Source organism: Nuphar pumila, chromosome 1, assembly GCF_984573655.1.
Source record: "Nuphar pumila chromosome 1, dmNupPumi1.hap1.1, whole genome shotgun sequence".
Lineage (NCBI taxonomy): Eukaryota > Viridiplantae > Streptophyta > Magnoliopsida > Nymphaeales > Nymphaeaceae > Nuphar > Nuphar pumila.
This window is the reverse complement of record NC_143249.1, coordinates 143,913,418-143,931,975: the sequence shown is the minus strand read 5'-3', so window position 1 is coordinate 143,931,975 and position 18,558 is coordinate 143,913,418. Positions and strand designations below refer to the sequence as shown.

The 18,558-nt window shown below is 42.6% G+C and overlaps 1 protein-coding gene across 1 annotated transcript in view; it reads left to right on the top strand.

Moving 5' to 3' along the window:
• Positions 1-18,558, top strand: part of LOC149849194 (QWRF motif-containing protein 2-like) — an 81,044-nt gene that overhangs the window by 35,208 nt on the left and 27,278 nt on the right. The window contains exons 3-4 of the mRNA XM_090007572.1: positions 18,013-18,129; positions 18,249-18,338. Of these exons, the coding sequence (XP_089863698.1) occupies positions 18,013-18,129; positions 18,249-18,338 (207 nt within the window). The remainder of the gene's footprint in view (positions 1-18,012; positions 18,130-18,248; positions 18,339-18,558) is intronic.

Sequence of the window (18,558 nt, the reverse complement as noted above, 5' to 3'; positions counted from 1 at the left end):
GCGTCTCAGCTTAACTACTAAGGATTGTGAAATATATCCAAACAACCTAACACATGCTCTTTTACACTTTTGAGTTCATTTTTACGCTTTTGTTCATTTGCTTAGTTTTTCAAAAATAAGACTGTGCATATTCATATTTGTGATTCAAAATAAACTCTAACATGCATCTATCATCATTTCTTTGAAATCCACATAAACAACCACGATTTTCAGATTCATGTCAGAATTTTTTTCCTTGGGGCTTAAAAAATCCTCTAAAAACATTAGATTTTACACAACATTCGTATAAGTTCAAACTCCTTTAAAAACCTACTTTTCGTGACTGATGTGTAATAATGTGCAATACGTAGACAGAAATATCAGGGTGTGCAAACTACACCCTCTCCCATGCTTGAATGACACTGTCCCAGTGGCACTCTCCCATGCTTATATGAAACTAAGTGAATGCACATGAGACGCAAAAAATGAGGAAAAAGAGTAGAAACAACCTGACATGAAAGATGAATGCACGTCCTATGACTACACTGAATGTAATGCGCACATGACATGAAAGTCATGAACGAAAATAAAAACACAACCTAAGAAAATCTACAAATCCTAAAGGCAAATCTAATAATATACAACATATGGGTTGCCTCCCATAAAGCGCTAAGTTTCACGTCCCCAACCAAACGGATCTCTGAAAAACCCTTTATCGTTCATGAGATCAATGGACATGAAGTCATGCTCAATCGGGCTCTCTGAGAAAAAGAGTGTCATCTGTGACACTGCACATTGTGTTTTCGCCCAGTCTACCCCTAAAAATGATATCATGACTCTCGACACTAGAAGGTAGGAGGTTAGTCTCCTCGTGAAAACTACGGTCAAAAGGAGAGTCAAGAACTGATCGACTATTGTATGCAACATCAAGCAAGGAATAGATGTGATCCTGCTTGACTAGGTCAATCATCTTGTGCATGCGCGCCTCTTGCTTGCTATAAGCAATCGATTGCCCTAAGGCCTGAGAAACAGGGTCTCGGGAAATATATGATGAAGATACGAGCTGCGGGTCTTGCCCATTCTCCTGGGGCCTGGTGGAGGAGATCGATTGGTCAATGGGCTCATCAGTCGATTCCTGAATGGGGTGACATGCCTTCCCACTCCGAAGGGATATAACAGAGTTGACGTGCTCATGATGTGAATCTGTGGGGTGCAAGCCAAATGACATGGGATCCTTTCCCTTTAGGTTGACAACAGGCTGACTAGGTAGGCTTCTCTCGCTGCGGCTGCTCAAGGCCTCAGCTAACTGTCCCATTTGAGTCTCTAGCTTGGCTATCGACTGCGTATGAGAGCAAAGAGTGACTTTAATGTCAGAAAATGCCTCTAACATCTTCTCTTGAAATGACGTGCTCAGTGTGGGTTGCTGAGGAGAAGGCAAACTACACTCGGGGTGAACTTGTGGAAATATGGGGTGCGAGTAACTTTGTGAAAAGGTACTCTGTCTATGCTGTGTCTCGGAGGACTGATGGGGTGGGTCAAAATTGGGGGTGGTTTCGCCATCCTGGGTTATATGTAAGTGCAAAAGGATCGTGCACGGGTCTAGCGAAACCTTGGGCAACCTTCACCTGCTCCTGAATGAATTCAGGATATAGCAGTGTTGCCGGATACTCGGAAACAAAGTGTGCAGGGCTAGCGCATAGCTCGCACACTTTTTCTACTGGACTTCTCGAAGATGAATTGGCTAGGAATTGATCTAACTTCCTAGTCAACATGTCAACTTTGGTTTGCAATTCGCGCTCGGACTCTATTTCGGAAATCCCAACTTTTCTAGGACCACTAGGCACAGATGTGGTTCTATCGAGCCGTGAAGACAAAGCATGATGCATGACATTTTCACTCAAAGTCTCAAATAAAGTCCACGTCTCGTCCTCACTCTTGAGCATGAATGCGCCCCCACACGACGAATCAACCATTTGCCTGTCCTTCTCGGTCAGACCATCATAAATATACTGTACCAGTTGCCAACGGGGCACCTGGTGGTGGGGGCACTTGCAGAGAAAATCTTTCATCCTCTCCCAAGTCTCGTGCAATTGTTCTCCCTCAATTTGAGAAAAACTGGTTATGACTTTACGAAACTGATTCGTCTTACCAATTGGGAAGTACTTTTTGAGGAGCTCGCGCTACATTCCTTCCCAAGTGGTAATCTGAATCGTATCGAGAGCCTTTAGCCAGTGTTTGGCTTTATCCTTGAGGGAGAACGAGAACAACGTCAACCTCAACGCGTCATCCCCAAAATTGTTGATTCGCATTGTGGAGCAGATCTCGATAAATTCATCGAAATGACAATAGGGGTCTTCGTTGCTAAGACCATAGAAAGATGGTGACATTTGGATTACACTAGCCTTGATCTCAAACCGGTTCGCTCCTACATCAGGTCTCGTGATACAGGAGGCGAGAGTGTACTGATTTGGCATGAAATACTCCCTAAGAGGACGAATCAAAGGCTGATCCTCGACCGTGGTAATGGGATGATGGGATATCCTAACGAGAGACTCAAGATCCTCAATAGGCTCAACAAGCTCAAGGTCGAGCGATCGTCACCCTAGCATGCACCAACGGAGTAGACCGGTGCGACAAATGTCCTAAACTTGGGTTTTCTGCCTAACTAACGCGCTAATAGGGGTGGCAAAACCTGACACGACCCGCCAACCCGACCCGCCAACCCGCCTCTTAGGCGGGTTCGGGTTGGGCTTAAACTAACCCGTTTAATAAACGGGTCGACCCGCCTAACCCGTTTATTAAATGGGTCGGGTTCGTGTTAGGGGTATGCCAACCCGCCAACCCGGCTGACCCGTTTAATAAACGGGTTAGGCGGGCGGGTCAACCCGCCAACCTGTCCGCCAACCCGACCCGCCCACCAACCCGCCAACCCGACCCGCCCGCTAACCCGCCAACCCGTTTACCCGACCCAACCCGTTTATTAAACAGGTTGGCGGGTTGTGTCGGGTTACCCGTTTAATAAACGGGTCAGGTTCGTGTTTGCCACAACCGACCCGCCAACCCGACCCGATTGCCACCCCTACGCGCGACCAAACCACGCAAACCACAAAGCGAGTAAAACAAAAAGCAATAATGAAAAGCTAGAAATAAAAAAAACACCACACACTTGTACTCAACAGGAAATTTGTGAAAAGCAAACTAAGAGCACAATACCAATCGTGCGCAGTCACCTCTAAGGGTATCCTAATAGGTGGGCTGTGCAGGAAAAATAAACTGGTCTCTACATTGTGCAAACACGTGGTTCTAATCATAAGTACAAAAAGTAAACTAGGCAATCCTAATTAATTAACAGGAAAATAAACTAAGCAATCCTAATTAATGAACTGAAAGTAAACTAACAACCTAAAATACGAGAACAAACAAAGGCAATAAAGTAAATACTCGTATTTCGCTGTTCTCCGGCAACGGTGCCAAAATTTGATGTCCTATCGTTTTATAAAGTGATTTTTGAAAATATTTTTAATTTGAAAGTATGTGAAAGCCAAACACAAAAAAGAAATCAGCTTGCACGAGTGGTGGAGTTCAGGTCGATCTCAGGGAACAAAGGATACTTTGTATTCAAACATACAAACTGCGCTATGCTTTATTGCCAAAAAAAGAAAAATAAGAAAAAGAAACTATTTAACTATTACATCAATGTGACCCTACGTAGAGGGTTTAAAATGGTTTTATTACAAACTCAAAAATTAAATGCAAATTAAATTCTAATCTGAAAAAAAGAAAAGAAATATTCTACGCTTGCGTCTCGTGTTGCATGTCGGATGCACCCCACCACGTGTCTCGCTCACTTGCCTTCACTCCGCGCTTTCCTGCAAGACACGAACACACAAGCAGCGAAGGAAGACAACTAGCACTATGCTAAAAATAATATGTAAAGCATGCGAAAAGAAATTGCGCAAGAAATGAATGCTAAATGCACTAATGAATTTTAATAGCAAAAATAAAAGTAAATGCTATAATATGCAAATGCGATGAAAATGTGATACAATGTAAATGAGAAGTGCGAAATGCATAAAATGAAAGACACATGGAGAATAAAATACCATAAAATGCAAATGTCATCAAAATGGAATGAAATGCCTAAAATGAAATATCGTAAAAAGGATGAAATGAATATGCCGTGAAATGGAATGCCATGATCAGTAAAAGAAGTGTCGTGAAGAAGTGAAGTTTAGGTGCGAAAATCAAATTCGCACGAAAATCAAATTCAGCCGTGAAAATCAATTAGGTGCGAATAGTGAAGTGCCGTGAAGAGGTGAATTTAACACAGAGAATAACGTGAGTTCACGACAAAAAAAAAACAGAGAATGCCGTGAACAACACTGAAGCATCGTGAACAAGGATTGTGCCGTGAAGATGGATTTTCACAGATGAAATTCCGACCAGGAGAGGGTTTCACGATGAGCTGCCCGCTAGAAGATGAATTCCCGGTAGAGGCAGAGGATTCCTTCACGGTGAATTTGATCTGCCTTCACGCCACATGCAAGGGAGTTCCGACCACTGTAGAGGACTTTCGGTCGATCTGCTGCAGAGCAGTTTATGACTGCAACAAGGGGATTCTGGTAGGCCTGCTTCATGGTGGATGAGATCTGCCTTTACGGCAGATGCAAGAGAGTTCCAGCCACTGTAGAGGACTTTCTGTTGATACAAGGGAGTTCACGACAAAAACAAAAGGGATTCCGGCAGAACAGGGAACTCCGACAGATGCGATGGGGTATTCCGGTAGATGAAAAGGACGACCGACATATTTGTTGGATTGAGATCGTGAATTCAGATCAGCAGACGCTGATTTGAATTACGACAGGGAATCCGACAGGTGCAGAGGTATTCCGGCAGATCCAGATTTCCTCTTTCACAACAGATGCAAGATGTGTAGATTATATGCGATGCATAATTGAACAAAAAAATGCTGATGCTTATGCAAATAAGATGCAATGCAGCTTCAGATGTAATGGAATGCAAAATGCAGGATGCCGTGCAATGGAGAATGCCTATAATGAAGATGATGCCGTGAAAAACGATGCAATAAAAATTGAAATGAACAGATGCAATGCAACATGCGATGGATGCAATGCTAAAAGAACGATCTAAATGCAGAATTAAAGGATTACTACACTACGTGAAATAAAAAGGGCGAAAGAAGAATAGAAAAATTAGAGAAGAGGGAAGAAGAAGAGAAGAAAGAAGAAGGAACTTACCACACATCTTGGATTGGGTTGAGGAGAGAATGGCCTCCTCCTTGCGCCGTCGTCGGACCGAGCTTCTTCACCATAGAGGAAGAAAAAGAGAAGGTGAAGAAGAGAGAAAGAGAAGGTAAAGAAGAAGGGAAGAAGAGAAGGAAGAAAGGAAAAGAAGGGGCGTTGGCTGCATGGGGAAAAGACCCTCCTCCTTGCCCTCTACGTGAGCATTTAAAGCCTCTTTTAGGGTAATTTAGTAGTTTTTCAAAAAACCCTAATTATTTCCAGAAATTCCAAGCGAGGCTCCTCAAGAGAACTATTTTCTCTAATGTACTAAATCCTACTCTATTTAACAAAACTAAAGCTATAACTATTTCTAAAAACTTTTGCCTCTTTATTTTTCTAACTTAATCTACTAAATTAATTTCAAGTGACAAACTTCAAACTAAATTGCAAAATAAACTCGCTATTCATGTATTTTCCACATTTTATCTTTTTTCGCACGTTTTCTCGAAACTAACAATAAACTCGGGGTTTTAATGCGATTTCCTACTGGATCATGCATAATTTAATATGAATTAAACGCTAAAATGTATGCATGATCTATAGGTCGAAAAACAGACCCGCCTCCTCGAAGCCTATTTTTTCAGAAATAATTTCGGTAAATTTTGCAATAAATCTTATAAAAACACGTATTTTTCTATGACAAAAATAAAGAAAATCATGCTAATCATTATTCAACAGTTCAACTACTTTTGGGGGTGAATCCATTTTATCCAGGAGAAATCGACATCAACCCCTTTTTATTAAGTCCACTAGGAATTCGTATGTAAATCCTCTTTTTTACTTTTTGTCAAAAATTTGAAGCAAGTCCTCAAACCCGATTTTTGGAGAAATTGGTTTTTAGAGGGGGTTTTCTTTCGAAAACCCTCTCTATCTTGTATTTCAACAACCCTATGCCAAACCCACGTGTGGGAGACATGATATAGGGTGTGTCCTTATGAAAAATTGGAAGAACTCGTGCCTACGAGTTTCAATTTACGTGTAGAGAATATAACCCCCTACCTTTCGTTTGAAAACACCTCTTTCGGTTGCGAAAACAAACTCTACGAGTGAACCGGCCGTCCGCTTCATATGGTGGCTGCATCGAGATGCTCCACTTGCTCCACTCATGTATGTAGGTTCACCTCTTGGTTTGCAAAAGAGGAAATGAGAAGAAAAAGAGGATTTAAGAGAGAGAAAGCAAAGCGACTTTCAAAAAGGGCAAATAAAGGGGCATGAGCCCCCCTCCCTTTTTATAGAGTATAGGGACTAGATCAAGGGGGCTGGGGCAATTCTCAACCCTTGATCTAAGTCCCTCTAAACTTTCTTTCTAATTTTTTTTCTAAATTTCCTATTCTATTTTATTTCTTAACTTTTTTTTATACTATACTTTACATTATGCAATACATATATGATGTATAGTATATGTACTATATACAATAAACAATATACTTAAGCCATATAGGCTGGTTGACACTCCCCTTGGGGTTTTCAACCTTTCCATATTGTAATATTGTCAAACTTTGGCAAGCAAGTTTGACTTAAGTTATTTCTTTTGTTTTCTCTTTCTTTCCTTTTGCACTTTCCTTATTTTTTTCCCTTTCTTTTTCACATTCAACCCATCTTAGAAATATCTAGGATGGGACGTCCTCCCCACCTTGGGAGGTCTTTCCTTTAATATCTATAAATATAGCAAGTTTTGACTTGCTACTTAACATATATGTTTTTTTGTAACTTTTAAAAGTTTTCAATTTAAAGCTTTAAATTAACTTTTTTTTTACTTAGGTAGACAAAGAGGTGCCACATAGGATGGGACGACCCACCTATGTACCTCTACCATTTTATTTAATTTAGTTAACCTACTTTTTTCATTCTATTTTAATTATTTTACTAATTAACTTTATTTATTATTTTGGATTTCAATTCTTTCAAAACTATAATTTAAGTTTAAATGGAATGACTCTAAATGCAACTCAAATTATTTTCAAATGTGTGTAAGTTTCTCTAAACCAAAATTCGTCTAACTTAATTATAGTTTTTCTAAAAAAATTATTTTCTCATAAATGTATTTCAAAAAGAATTTTCACTAGGGTCGACAGGACCCATTGGCATTTTGGATATATTCTATATTTTGTAAATTGAATTTCAAACTCATGAAACTAAATTCAAATTTATTGAAATTACATTACATACATATTAAATTATCTTAATTTCGTCTGAAATCATATTCGACTTTATTTCGATGAAATTATTCAATTATTTTATTAAATTCTATTTTTTTTTTTATAAATTCGATTTTGAATGCGGATTTCACTAAAATCTACTCAAATCAACTTTAATTTTTCATAAGATGTTTCTTAAAATTCATCTTAGGCAAATTTATATTTTTACACTTCTTTCTTCTAAAATTCATCATTAATATTATTTTATTCATTAAAATACCTTGAAGAATTTGCATGTACTACCTTTAAATTCAATTTAAGATTCCAAATTCAATTTCAACAAAAATCAAAATTATTATATAATTCAAACTTGAATGGACATTCAACTAAATCTTAAATTTATATTCGAATCTAACTCAAATCTAATTATAAACTTCGAGACCTCTTAATTAAATCTGAATTCAAATCCAAATCTGATCTGAATTCAATTTTCCAAATCGAAATCAAAATTCAATAAAACTCCAGAAATTGAAATCGAAATTCAATGAGACTCCAAATTCAAATACATACTCAATTCGAATTCGGACTAATATCGAAATTCAAATTAAATCCTATTTAAGTTCAACCTAAATCTAGATTAAATTCGATTAAAATCAAAACCCTGATTCAGAATAAATTCTCAAGTTGAAATTTATTCTGAATCTTGATTAATGCTCGAATTATAATTTAATTTTCATCTTAATTTCTACTAATGTTTTAGCCTTAAATTCATCATTATTTCTCGTAAAATATCGAAAATTCGCGGTTTTAAGGGCAATGGGCTGGGTACCTGGCCCAATCTGAGTCGAGCTAGGGATGACCTGAAATGATTCATCCCAAATAAAGTTGGCTATTTGGTCGGGCTTGGGCATTAGGGTGGGCCCAAGTAAGGCCCTTATACCCAAATCTATATATAGATTGGAAAAGGCAAGTTTTTAAACCACATTCCTCTCACAGGATACTTAGCGAGTTAGACCATATCAGACCTGAAACCCGACTCGCAGATGGGGGCTCTTAAGGTATGGAATGGTGAGAGCTTCATCATCCTTTTATAGCACATTGAGTGCTTCTCACCTTCCTCCGTTCTTTGATGTGGGACTATTCTACCTTATGGTTTCTTTTTAATGCATGGGTTGAATGATAAATATAAGGATTCTGTTTATGAACTATGTCAGACAGACTCTTCTAACATGGCACCGCACCCGCGTCGCACCTGCACCCCGGCCGGTGCGACACTTGGACACAACTTCCTTTGTGTTAGGTGAAGTCTACCACACCGAGGTCCATTTCTATCCAAAAGTAGATTCAGTTAACCCTAATCAAGTCCATTTTTATCTATATTATATATATATATATAAATACATAAATGCACACAAATACATGCAGTGTTAACTTAAAACTGTTAAAAATTATATATATCCTCCCCACACCCCCGCACCCAAGTTTTTTTAAAGTGCCGCATCCGGACCCGTACCCGCAACTGCACCTATGTGACAGTTTATCAGTAGATTACCATTAATACTCTCTCTCCCTCATAAATATTGTTGCCATTAATTTTTTTCTTTTCTTTTGTGTAAAAAGAGGGAACACTTCAGAAACTTATTAATCTCATATCGATGGGTGCAAACAAGAGAGGCTCATCCCACTTCTATAAAAAGATGAGCATCTGTGTGTGTGTGTGTGTGTGTGTGTGTGTGTGTGTGTGTGTGCAATAACGGAACATCGATCTTATTTTGGATCGGATCCTCCTGACCAGCCTGATCTGGGCTTTGATGGGGCAGTTATCTGACATAATCCAATGCCCGAGTCCGATAAGACTCAGGCCCAACCTAAACCCTATAATAGTGAGGTCGGGTTTTCGGCGGGCTAGATATTATGTCGGGTTGTCCGGATGGCGACTCTTTAATGTTCTTTTTTCAAAAATGTTTAAAGAGAATGCTTTTAATTTTATTGAATGATGGCATTAAGTTCCTTGGAAAGAAAATAATGCCTCTTTCCATCACTTTGTGTCAGTGATGGATTAGGCTCCATGGGAATCTGTAATTTAATTGTCCTACGTAAATTACAAAGAGGCCTAGGAGCAAACTTGAGTCCTTTCTATGGATGGTTTGAATAATTTTTGGAGTTAGACCAGATTTTGGAGCTTCCTTGGTAAAACATATATTGCTTCTCTCATGTGTGCTCATTTCGAAGGAATTGAATCTTTAAAACCGTTTTGCAGGTTTTTTCATTTGCAAACTACATCAAAAGATAAATTTATCTTCATGACTTCCCTCTTCCAGTAGCAAGCAGCATGTTTAATTGCAGACAAATCCATGTTTTACTTTACCCCTTTGCCACCTATGTCACAGGGATTCGGCTAGGAGGGTGCCGCACCCGCGTCGACGCGACTCGACGCGGGTGCGGGTGCCGCACCGGGTGCGGTCAACTCGATCCTGGGTGCGTTGACCGCACCCAGGATCATTAATGTCCATTTTTAAAAAAAAAAAATTTGCCCAAATGGGCCTCGAAATTTTTTTAAAAAAACTTTATGCTAGTCTGTCAAGCATAAAGTAAGTTTTTCACGCACAGCTGCTGACAGCAGCTGTCAGCTGTGCTGTCAGCACAGCTGCTGACAGCAGCTGTCTGTCAGCTGCTGACAGCTGCAGCAGCTGTCTGTCAGCTGCTGACAGCAGCTGCCTGTCAGCTGCTGACAGCAGCTGACAGCTGCAAAGTTTAAAAAAAAACCCCGCCTATTCCCCAACCCCCTTTATATATATATATATATATATATATATATATATATATATATTACTTATTACATTTTTGCCCCTGCCGCACCCCCGCACCCGGGTTTTTTGGAAGTGCCGAATCCCCGCACCCGCACCCGCGCCCGCACCCGCGCCCGCACCTGCGCCCGCGCCCGCACCCATGTGACATAGTTTGCCACTAATCCTATTTTAATTCCCTGTATGGGACCTTTCATTTTATACACCATTTTGTCTGCTGTAATCATCTTCTTGATTATCAACTGGTTGAGAGGATGCTTGATCAGACATAAGTTAGGGTTGTGAACCAAGTGAATCATGCTTTATTTGACAATCAACTCTTTCCTCGATTAGATAATCTCCACAGGCATTGGCGCTGGTACCAACATATCACTATTTCAGAAGCACTTGGTACCATATGAAGATTAATGAGAAACAATTTTGACCAACCATTGGACTGTCTTTGTGTGGTCTATTTTCATCAAGGGAATATCTCTGAACTCTCAAGGTAGTTAAGTCATTGTCTTGGGAAGAGTACCTATACACCTTTCAGCTTATCTCATAACCAAGACATTTTACCATTTAGGTTTTACCTTCTTTTGTTGCTAGCATCATTAAAGATCTCCAGTTTCTCATAATTAGGTTGTCTACCATGACCAAGTAAATAATTTCAATGACTGCCTTATAGAAAGCTTCTCGAAAACATTAAGTTTGTGATTGTTGCAGGCATCACGTGGAAAATTCTATAAAGGTCTTGTTTGTCAATGTGCTAATAGAGCTCAGGGATTGACCATATCGTATCCTGGTCCATCTAGTTGATTGAGACAAGTATGGACTGCCTGTTGTGCTGGGCAACTACATGTTGCTGCCTGCTCTAATAAAACAGTGAGGATCCTTTAGAAATGTGGCTTCCTGATTCTTTGGTGAAAATGCATGAATCATTCTTGATTTTGCTGTTGATAATTCCCAGACCCATCAATTTCCCTCTCATCATGCAAGTTATTACAGTTATTTTAATTCTTGAAAATTGAATTAACTCTCAAATATTTAAAAAGCGACAAACCATTTATTAATTTATCTTTTGGAGAAAAGATTTGCATAATTAGAAAAAACTTTCAGCTACATTTTAGTTCCTGATGATTTGAAATACTTAAATATACATGTTTTTAATAGTTTTTAGACAAGAATATGGCTTGCACATGTAATTGATGGAAGTTCCTGGTAGTGGATGTTGTATTATTTGAAAAACAAAAAGGATATATAAGAGGTATGAATAGGCTTTCTCAAAAAACTAGGGGATAAGAACAGGAATTCTTCTTGTTTTCTTAGTGGAATCTGGAAAACAGTGGGACAAGTTAGATTTAAGAGGTATGGTGTGCTGCGGGAAATTTCTCATGTGCGGGTTAAAGGGAAATCACAAGAGAAGAGAAATAGAGTAAAAAAGGATATCAATGAAGCCTAGAAATTACAATGTAGGGCAAAAGGGGAAGTTGGTCGAAAGGGCTATTTGCTTTCCTTGCTTTCATTTTTTGATTTGACGTTTTGTATAGAAGAACTAGACTCAGGTGTAACGCCCCCAAAATTGTGGACTTGAAACCTTTTATAAAAAAAGTTAAGCTTTGAAATCAATCATTTATCAGAGTTTGAAATAGAAGTTCAGCGAAAAATCATGTTTGAAATAGCAAGTCCCTGGACTTTGAGCGCATTACAACGCAAACTTCCCTTTACAAACCGATTTGCAACTCGAGTATATATTTCATTGAAATGAAAAGAAGAACAAAGTTTTGGTAATATAGTTTTAGTAATCCAGAGTTTTAATCAGAAGAGATGCTTTCAAAGAAACTTTATACCATATTTACCAAAAGTGTCCTCAGGAGCGCAACGTCAGGGAAAGCATCTCGCCTTGAACGCATCACGTCATTGTGCCATCGCAAGCTGTCTCAACCTGTCCATGAAATGAGTCGATCTCACAACAGACTAGTAGGAGTGCAAAAGACAAAAAGGTACAAATGCTGCAATAAGCAAGATATCCGCTAGATCAAGCATGGTAAAAGCAAGACTAGCAGAACTAACCAAACGTACTGTGAAGTAAGCAAAACTCTAGTAAAGCAAACAACTAAATACAAGAGCAGTAAGGGCCATAGTGCTAAACAAGCAACAATCCAACTGAATAAGACAAACATTCATAACAATGCTCGCAATACATACAATTACCATTCGGCAAATAACTACATTAATCGTAAGGCATAAGCTATTGCATTACAAGCAATTCACAAGCTACACAGGATAAGCAATCATACGGTAGCAGTTATATCATAATATGTAAGCAGCTTATAAGACAATCAACTACATCAGTCCTACTTGCCACCAGTTCGTAGATTACGACCTGTATGCAATCACATCAATCATAAGATACGCACGCCAATGAATAAGCATTTAACTAGTACGAGAAGCTAGTTATTACTAAGCAAGGAACTGCGTAAGCAGTTTAACCAACTAGAGTAACGCTTCGACAGGCGTGCATAGCTTCAACGAGTAACATACTGAACTACCGAGTAAGCAATCAATCAATCCACGTCATAACACGTATATCTCATAATCATGTGCGTAGGTTATATCTTGTTCTCATTATGAACAAGCCATTGTGGGTACGACAAGGTAAAAACGTAGAAACAACCGAAATTGATTCGGGGGTCCATTATGCTATGTATTTTATTATACCCCGAATGACTGACTGAGTCCGCTCATAAGAGGACAACCAGTAGCCAAGAGAGTAAGTCCCCAAAGGCAAACAGGGCCTAAGGATGCATCCAACTTCTGCAGAAGTGCCAGATGACTACCATCTAGGATAATTATGATAGCCCCATTTCCCCTAACCTCCGATGACTGGGGAAGCCAGACCTTTGCCCATAATATCCATTAATGGCCTGTCCATCAGAGTTTTATACCATCAATCCTCTCTCTTGATGAACCATCCCGAACGAGCACGACAGAGGGTTTCTTAACCGCCGTCTCATTCTACATGCTCTGGTCTTTCGACTCAATCGAGCATCTTGCCTGTGAAGGCGCATAATTATCATTATGTGAATTACACACGCCATTGCGCGTTCGAGGCAACCACACACCTCCCATCCTACTCACCGCAGTACGCAACGTACCTGTTCAAAAGTACAACCACGATGAGAGGGGTAAGGATCTCTCGACGGAAATCCCCCAACACATTTTCTTTACAGAAGTCGACAGTGAACTCATTCAAGTTCCAACTTATCGTGCTCGGGTCCTTTAGACAATTGCAAGCATTCTGCCTATTAGGCGAATATCAACATAACAAGATTTAGCTTAAAGTGTTAATACACGTTTCGATGTTACTATAAACCTCTTGTCCTACTCTTCGTAGTTTAAACATATTGTACGTGACTAAGGGTACAACTACAAGAGGAGGAGCATGGATTCCTCATAAGAAATCCATCAACAATAATCTCGCGAAAGAAGGAAGTGCGCCAACTATTTTGGTTCAACCAGAAAGCCTAGAAACTAGGTCTCACATCAAAGGTGATGTAACGCTGATCTAGCGATGACGCAAGTACCTCGATAGGACTCTCACCCCACTCGTGCACAGGCTCCTAAACAAAGTTATCTGAGTCGTATCAGATAGGCGAACTGAAGTTGTAACACACCTTTCCCAAATACATCGATTGGGGAGATCCAGCCGCTATCTCGCTTTCGAAAATCTGCTTTACAAAGCTATACATCTTTGAAAATAGGTTTGCACCTAAGACCATCATTTTTGGAGAACCGAAGTGTATAAGTGTGTGTCGTAACTTTTAAAACAAATAAGCGAAACGGTATACACTATACACTCGAAGCTACACTCAGGGAGTGCAAGCTGACAAGGGCAAAACTTGTGCACATTAATGTGTCGTGGCAAATCGAGGAGCAAGACTCGACGTGCAAAGCTGCACCTCAAGCGTAAAACGCACAAGCCACACACGAGGTATGGAATCATATCTCAACCATCGAAACACACAAGCAGACAACTACGTAAGCAACTCACGGGGTATGAGATCCTATTCTGATTACGCAAGTGCAAAAGATGACTCGCGAGGCATGGAGTTTTACCTTGATAGATTGATAAGCGTAAGCAAGTAAAGGAGCGTACGACAAAGATAAGAATACATGCACGAGCAAAGCATATGCACGAAGTGCGACAACAAAGTAAGGATGAACAACACATACAAAAAGTAAGTGCAAGAGCAAACACGACAGCAACAGGAAAGTAAGGTACGAAGAGCAAAAGTAAGTAGTAAGGCCATGGCGTATAAAGCGCGGGACAACAAGTAAATGCAGAAAGTAAAGTGCGAGAACGTAAAGGAGGACCAAGATTGCATCCTGGAGTAAAAAGGCATACATATACAAGTAAATGCCATGGCGCGAAGCGCGGGGCAGCATGAAAGTAATGTACGAAAAGGTAAAGAGGACAAGGATCGCGAAACTGCGTCCTTGAGTTAAAATGACATGAACTGTAACGGCATGAATTAAAAGCCTGGGCACATATAGCGCGGCGACAACAAAAAAGGAAAGTGCAAGAAAGTAAAGAGGACAAGGATCGCGAAACCGCGTCCTTGAATTAAAAGACATACGTATATATTTTATACGTATACATATATCATCATCCTTCATTTTTAGTTATCTTTCCTTATTTAGCATTTATCCGTTCATTGTCCTTTTATGCAAGAATCCCCTACCTTGAGGGGTTGCGGGTCCTCGTACGCCTGCGATGTAAGTAAGCACGAGCTCGAGCCACTAAGGCGAGCTGGATCCACCGTTCAACCTGCGATGCTTAGAACATTAGTAATATGCCATAATACAAACAAGAAGTGGGTCCGATAAGACCTACAGTAGTATCGGACCACAAGGGTAGGCAGGGAGCTGAGCTCCCTGCAGAAAAACAACAAAGGCAGCAAGGCATGGAGTTCTGGGTTCCCTACCTGCTAGAGCAGCAATGCCCCCCTGACAGAGCCTTGCTGACCACCGACAGTAAACAGTGGCAGAGGCAGGGAGCCTTGCTCCCTGCATGCCCGAAGAGTAGAGAGGGCTAAGGGCTTAGCCCCCAACCACACAAGCGGGACAGGGAGTCCTGCTTCCAGACTGCCAGAAATGCAGAGGCAGGGGCAGAGACATTGCACCCTGCCTGCGAGGATGCAGGAGGCAAGGGCCTCACCCCTGCCGGGCAAAAAGTCACAGAGGCAGGGACAGAAAAGGCAGGGGAGGGAGCAGAGGCTCCCTGCCGAACCTGCCTCACCAGGAATCAGGACAGGGGGCGCAACCCCCGCTGGAAATGCGACAGGCAAGGGCTCTGCCCCTGCCGGCAACAGGATCAAGGCAGGGGGGCAAAGCCCCTTGCCGACAAAAACACAGGAGAGCAGGGGGACGAAGCCCCCTGCCGGGAAACACAAAAGGGATAAGGGGAGCGGAGCCCCCTTGTCGACAAGGAAAATGGCAGGGGGACGAAGCCCCCTGCCGACACAGCAAGAAGGGCAGGGGGAATTAGAGCCCCCTGCCGACCCAACAAGGATAGGGGGAACGAAGCCCCCTGCCGGTACAACAAGAAGGGCAGGGGGAAGCAGAGCCCCCCTGCCGACCCAGCAAGGACAGGGGGAACGAAGCCCCCTGCCGACAAAGCGAATGGCAGGGGGATAGAGCCCCCTGCCGGCACAACAAGAAGGGCAGGGGGAAGCGGAACCCCCCTGCCGACCCATCAAGGACAGGGGGAACAAAGCCTCCTACCGACAAAGTGAATGGTTGGGGGACGGCGCCCCCTGCCGGCACAACAAGAAGGACAGGGGGAAGCAGAGCCCCCTACCAACAAAGTGAATGGTTGGGGGACGGAGCCCCCCTGCCGGCACAACAAGAAGGGCAGGGGGAAGCAAAACCCCCCTGTTGACCCAGCCAGGACAGGGGGAACGGAGCCCTCTGCCGACAAAGCGAATGGCAGGGGGATGGAGCCCCCTGCCGGCACAACAAGGGCAGGGGGAAGCGGAACCCCCCTGTCGACCCAGCAAGGACACGGGGAACAAAGCCCCCTGCCAACAAGAGGCAACGACAGGGGCTCAACCCCCCTGTCGGTCAACCCCTCACAAAAGGAGAAGAAGAAGAAGAAGAAGAAGAAGAAGAAGAAGAAGAAGAAGAAGAAGAGTGGAGGGTTTACCTCGGGAGAACGCGACAACAGGGGAGTCGAGGGGCCTCGCGGTCGCCAATGTTGAGTGCCAAAATCCTCGTAGAAAGGGAGGAGCGCTGCAGTGGCAACATCGACCGAACATAAGGAGAGCAACAACGGATGTCGGCCGAGCTGCCTCGACAAGGGTGGCGATGGTCGGGGACAGAGGGTGTCGACCGAGGCTACCGACGCGAGAGGAGACAGGGATAGGGGGTAGCTCACCGGCGTGATGATCAAAGAAGCGGTCTGGCAGAGGCGTTGCCAAACAGAGGTGGTTGTCGGTCGCTGGCGGAAGCAGAAAAAGGAGACCGGGGGAGAGGATGCCGACAACATCGTCACCGGAGGTCGCAGTCGATGGCAACGATGATCGCCAGGAAAACTCAACGGGAAAAAGGGGAACAGTGCTGCCGACGGGGGAGCCCTACCGAGGGTTGCCAGTGTCTGCAAGGAAGCTGACAAAGGAGAGGTCGGCGACTCCGGCGTCGGGGCTCTGGACCAGCCGACGATCGGACGGGAGGTCGTCGGCGATGTCGCAGGTGGCCGCCAGGGAAACGAGGTTGTCGGCGACAACGATCGTTGGGTTGTCTGCTGAGGCCACCAACGAGAGAGAAGGGGAGCCGAGGACAGGGCATCACCGGAACTCGGAGGCAGCCGGTGGCTTTCGTCGCCTGCGTCCTGCCGCCACAGGATGGCGTCGGGGCTCTGGACCAGCCGACGATCGGACGGGAGGTCGTCGGCGATGTCGCAAGTGGCCGCCAGGGAAACGAGGTTGTCGGCGACAACGATCGTTGGGTTGTTTGCTGAGGCCACCAACGAGAGAGAAGGGGAGCCGAGGACAGGGCATCAACGGAACTCGGAGGCAGCCGGTGGCTTTCGTCGCCTGCGTCCTGCCGCCACGGGATGGAGATGGGAGAGACGAAGTGGAGAGAGAAGGGGTGAGGGCTTTTGCCCCTCGCCCGAGGCGCCTGTGTCCTTTAAAAGACACAGGCTTCTCGATCGTTCAAGAAGCCGGGTCGGGCTCGGGTCCGGGTCCAGCTCGGATCCGACACAACGGGCAGACCGTGACACGTGCCTAGCATGTGTTCGACATGTGTCCAATTTTTTTTTTTAACGGGCTTTACATCAGGTCTTCCATTCAGTAACATTTGGTCTTAAACTAGTTAGCGAGACCCTGTATTTTTTGGCTATTGGGTGCCAAAGGTCTGTAGGAGTCAAAGGCTCAGTCCACTGTCGTGAGCAATTGGACACATACATCTCGACCATCAGATATGACTTCAGCACTCGTATTTGCAGTTTTTTTTTTGAGATGGTAGAGACGGGGGGGGGGCACTGTGTATCCAGTCTTATTTCGCCTTAAAATTTATAACCATCCTCCTAGATTGTGGACTTTATGTAACAATCCACTATATTCCCATTTTTATGACACCTCTGTTGGCATAGTTATCTGCTAACCTCTGACCTATTAATGACATTGGAAATGGGTGAGCTGCTTAGTGTAAAATTAAAAGCTTGTCCAGATGATAGGTAACACACAGGTTTTGCTTGAAAATGGTTGTTTAGAAGTTGAATGAATTCTTTGATTGATGCAGATGTCCTTCCTTGAAGAATGGGCTATGCTGGATAGAGACCACTCTTGCTCTTTATCTGGTGCTATTGAATCATTGAAGGCTAGCACTCTCCTCATCCCAATCATTGGTGGTGCAAGGGTTTGTTCTTTTTTATATCTCCGTGCTCTCATTCTCCAGCAGATCCATTATTACTTTGTTAGACCACCTAGTAGCAGGACTTTTTTCTGAGTTGTTTCTACTGCTTTGGTTCTTCATAGGCGGATATCCAAAATGTGAAGGAAGCTATTGGTTCAGCTGTTGATATGATGCAGACCATGGGATCTTCCATCTGTCATTTGCTTTCTAAGGTGAAGTCCTGCTGATCTTCAGTTTAAAATTCATTTATGCTAATTTATCTTTTAGTTATTTTGGAAGGATATTTTCTTTTGATACTTAATAGGACTTCTTTGTAGCTTGTATCATTGGCTTTGTTGAAAAAGATTTTTTTTTTGTCTAAGCCTTTTCATCAAATTAGAAGGATAGAGAATATAAATCATTCAACTCATTTCTTTGTAATAAGTGAACAAT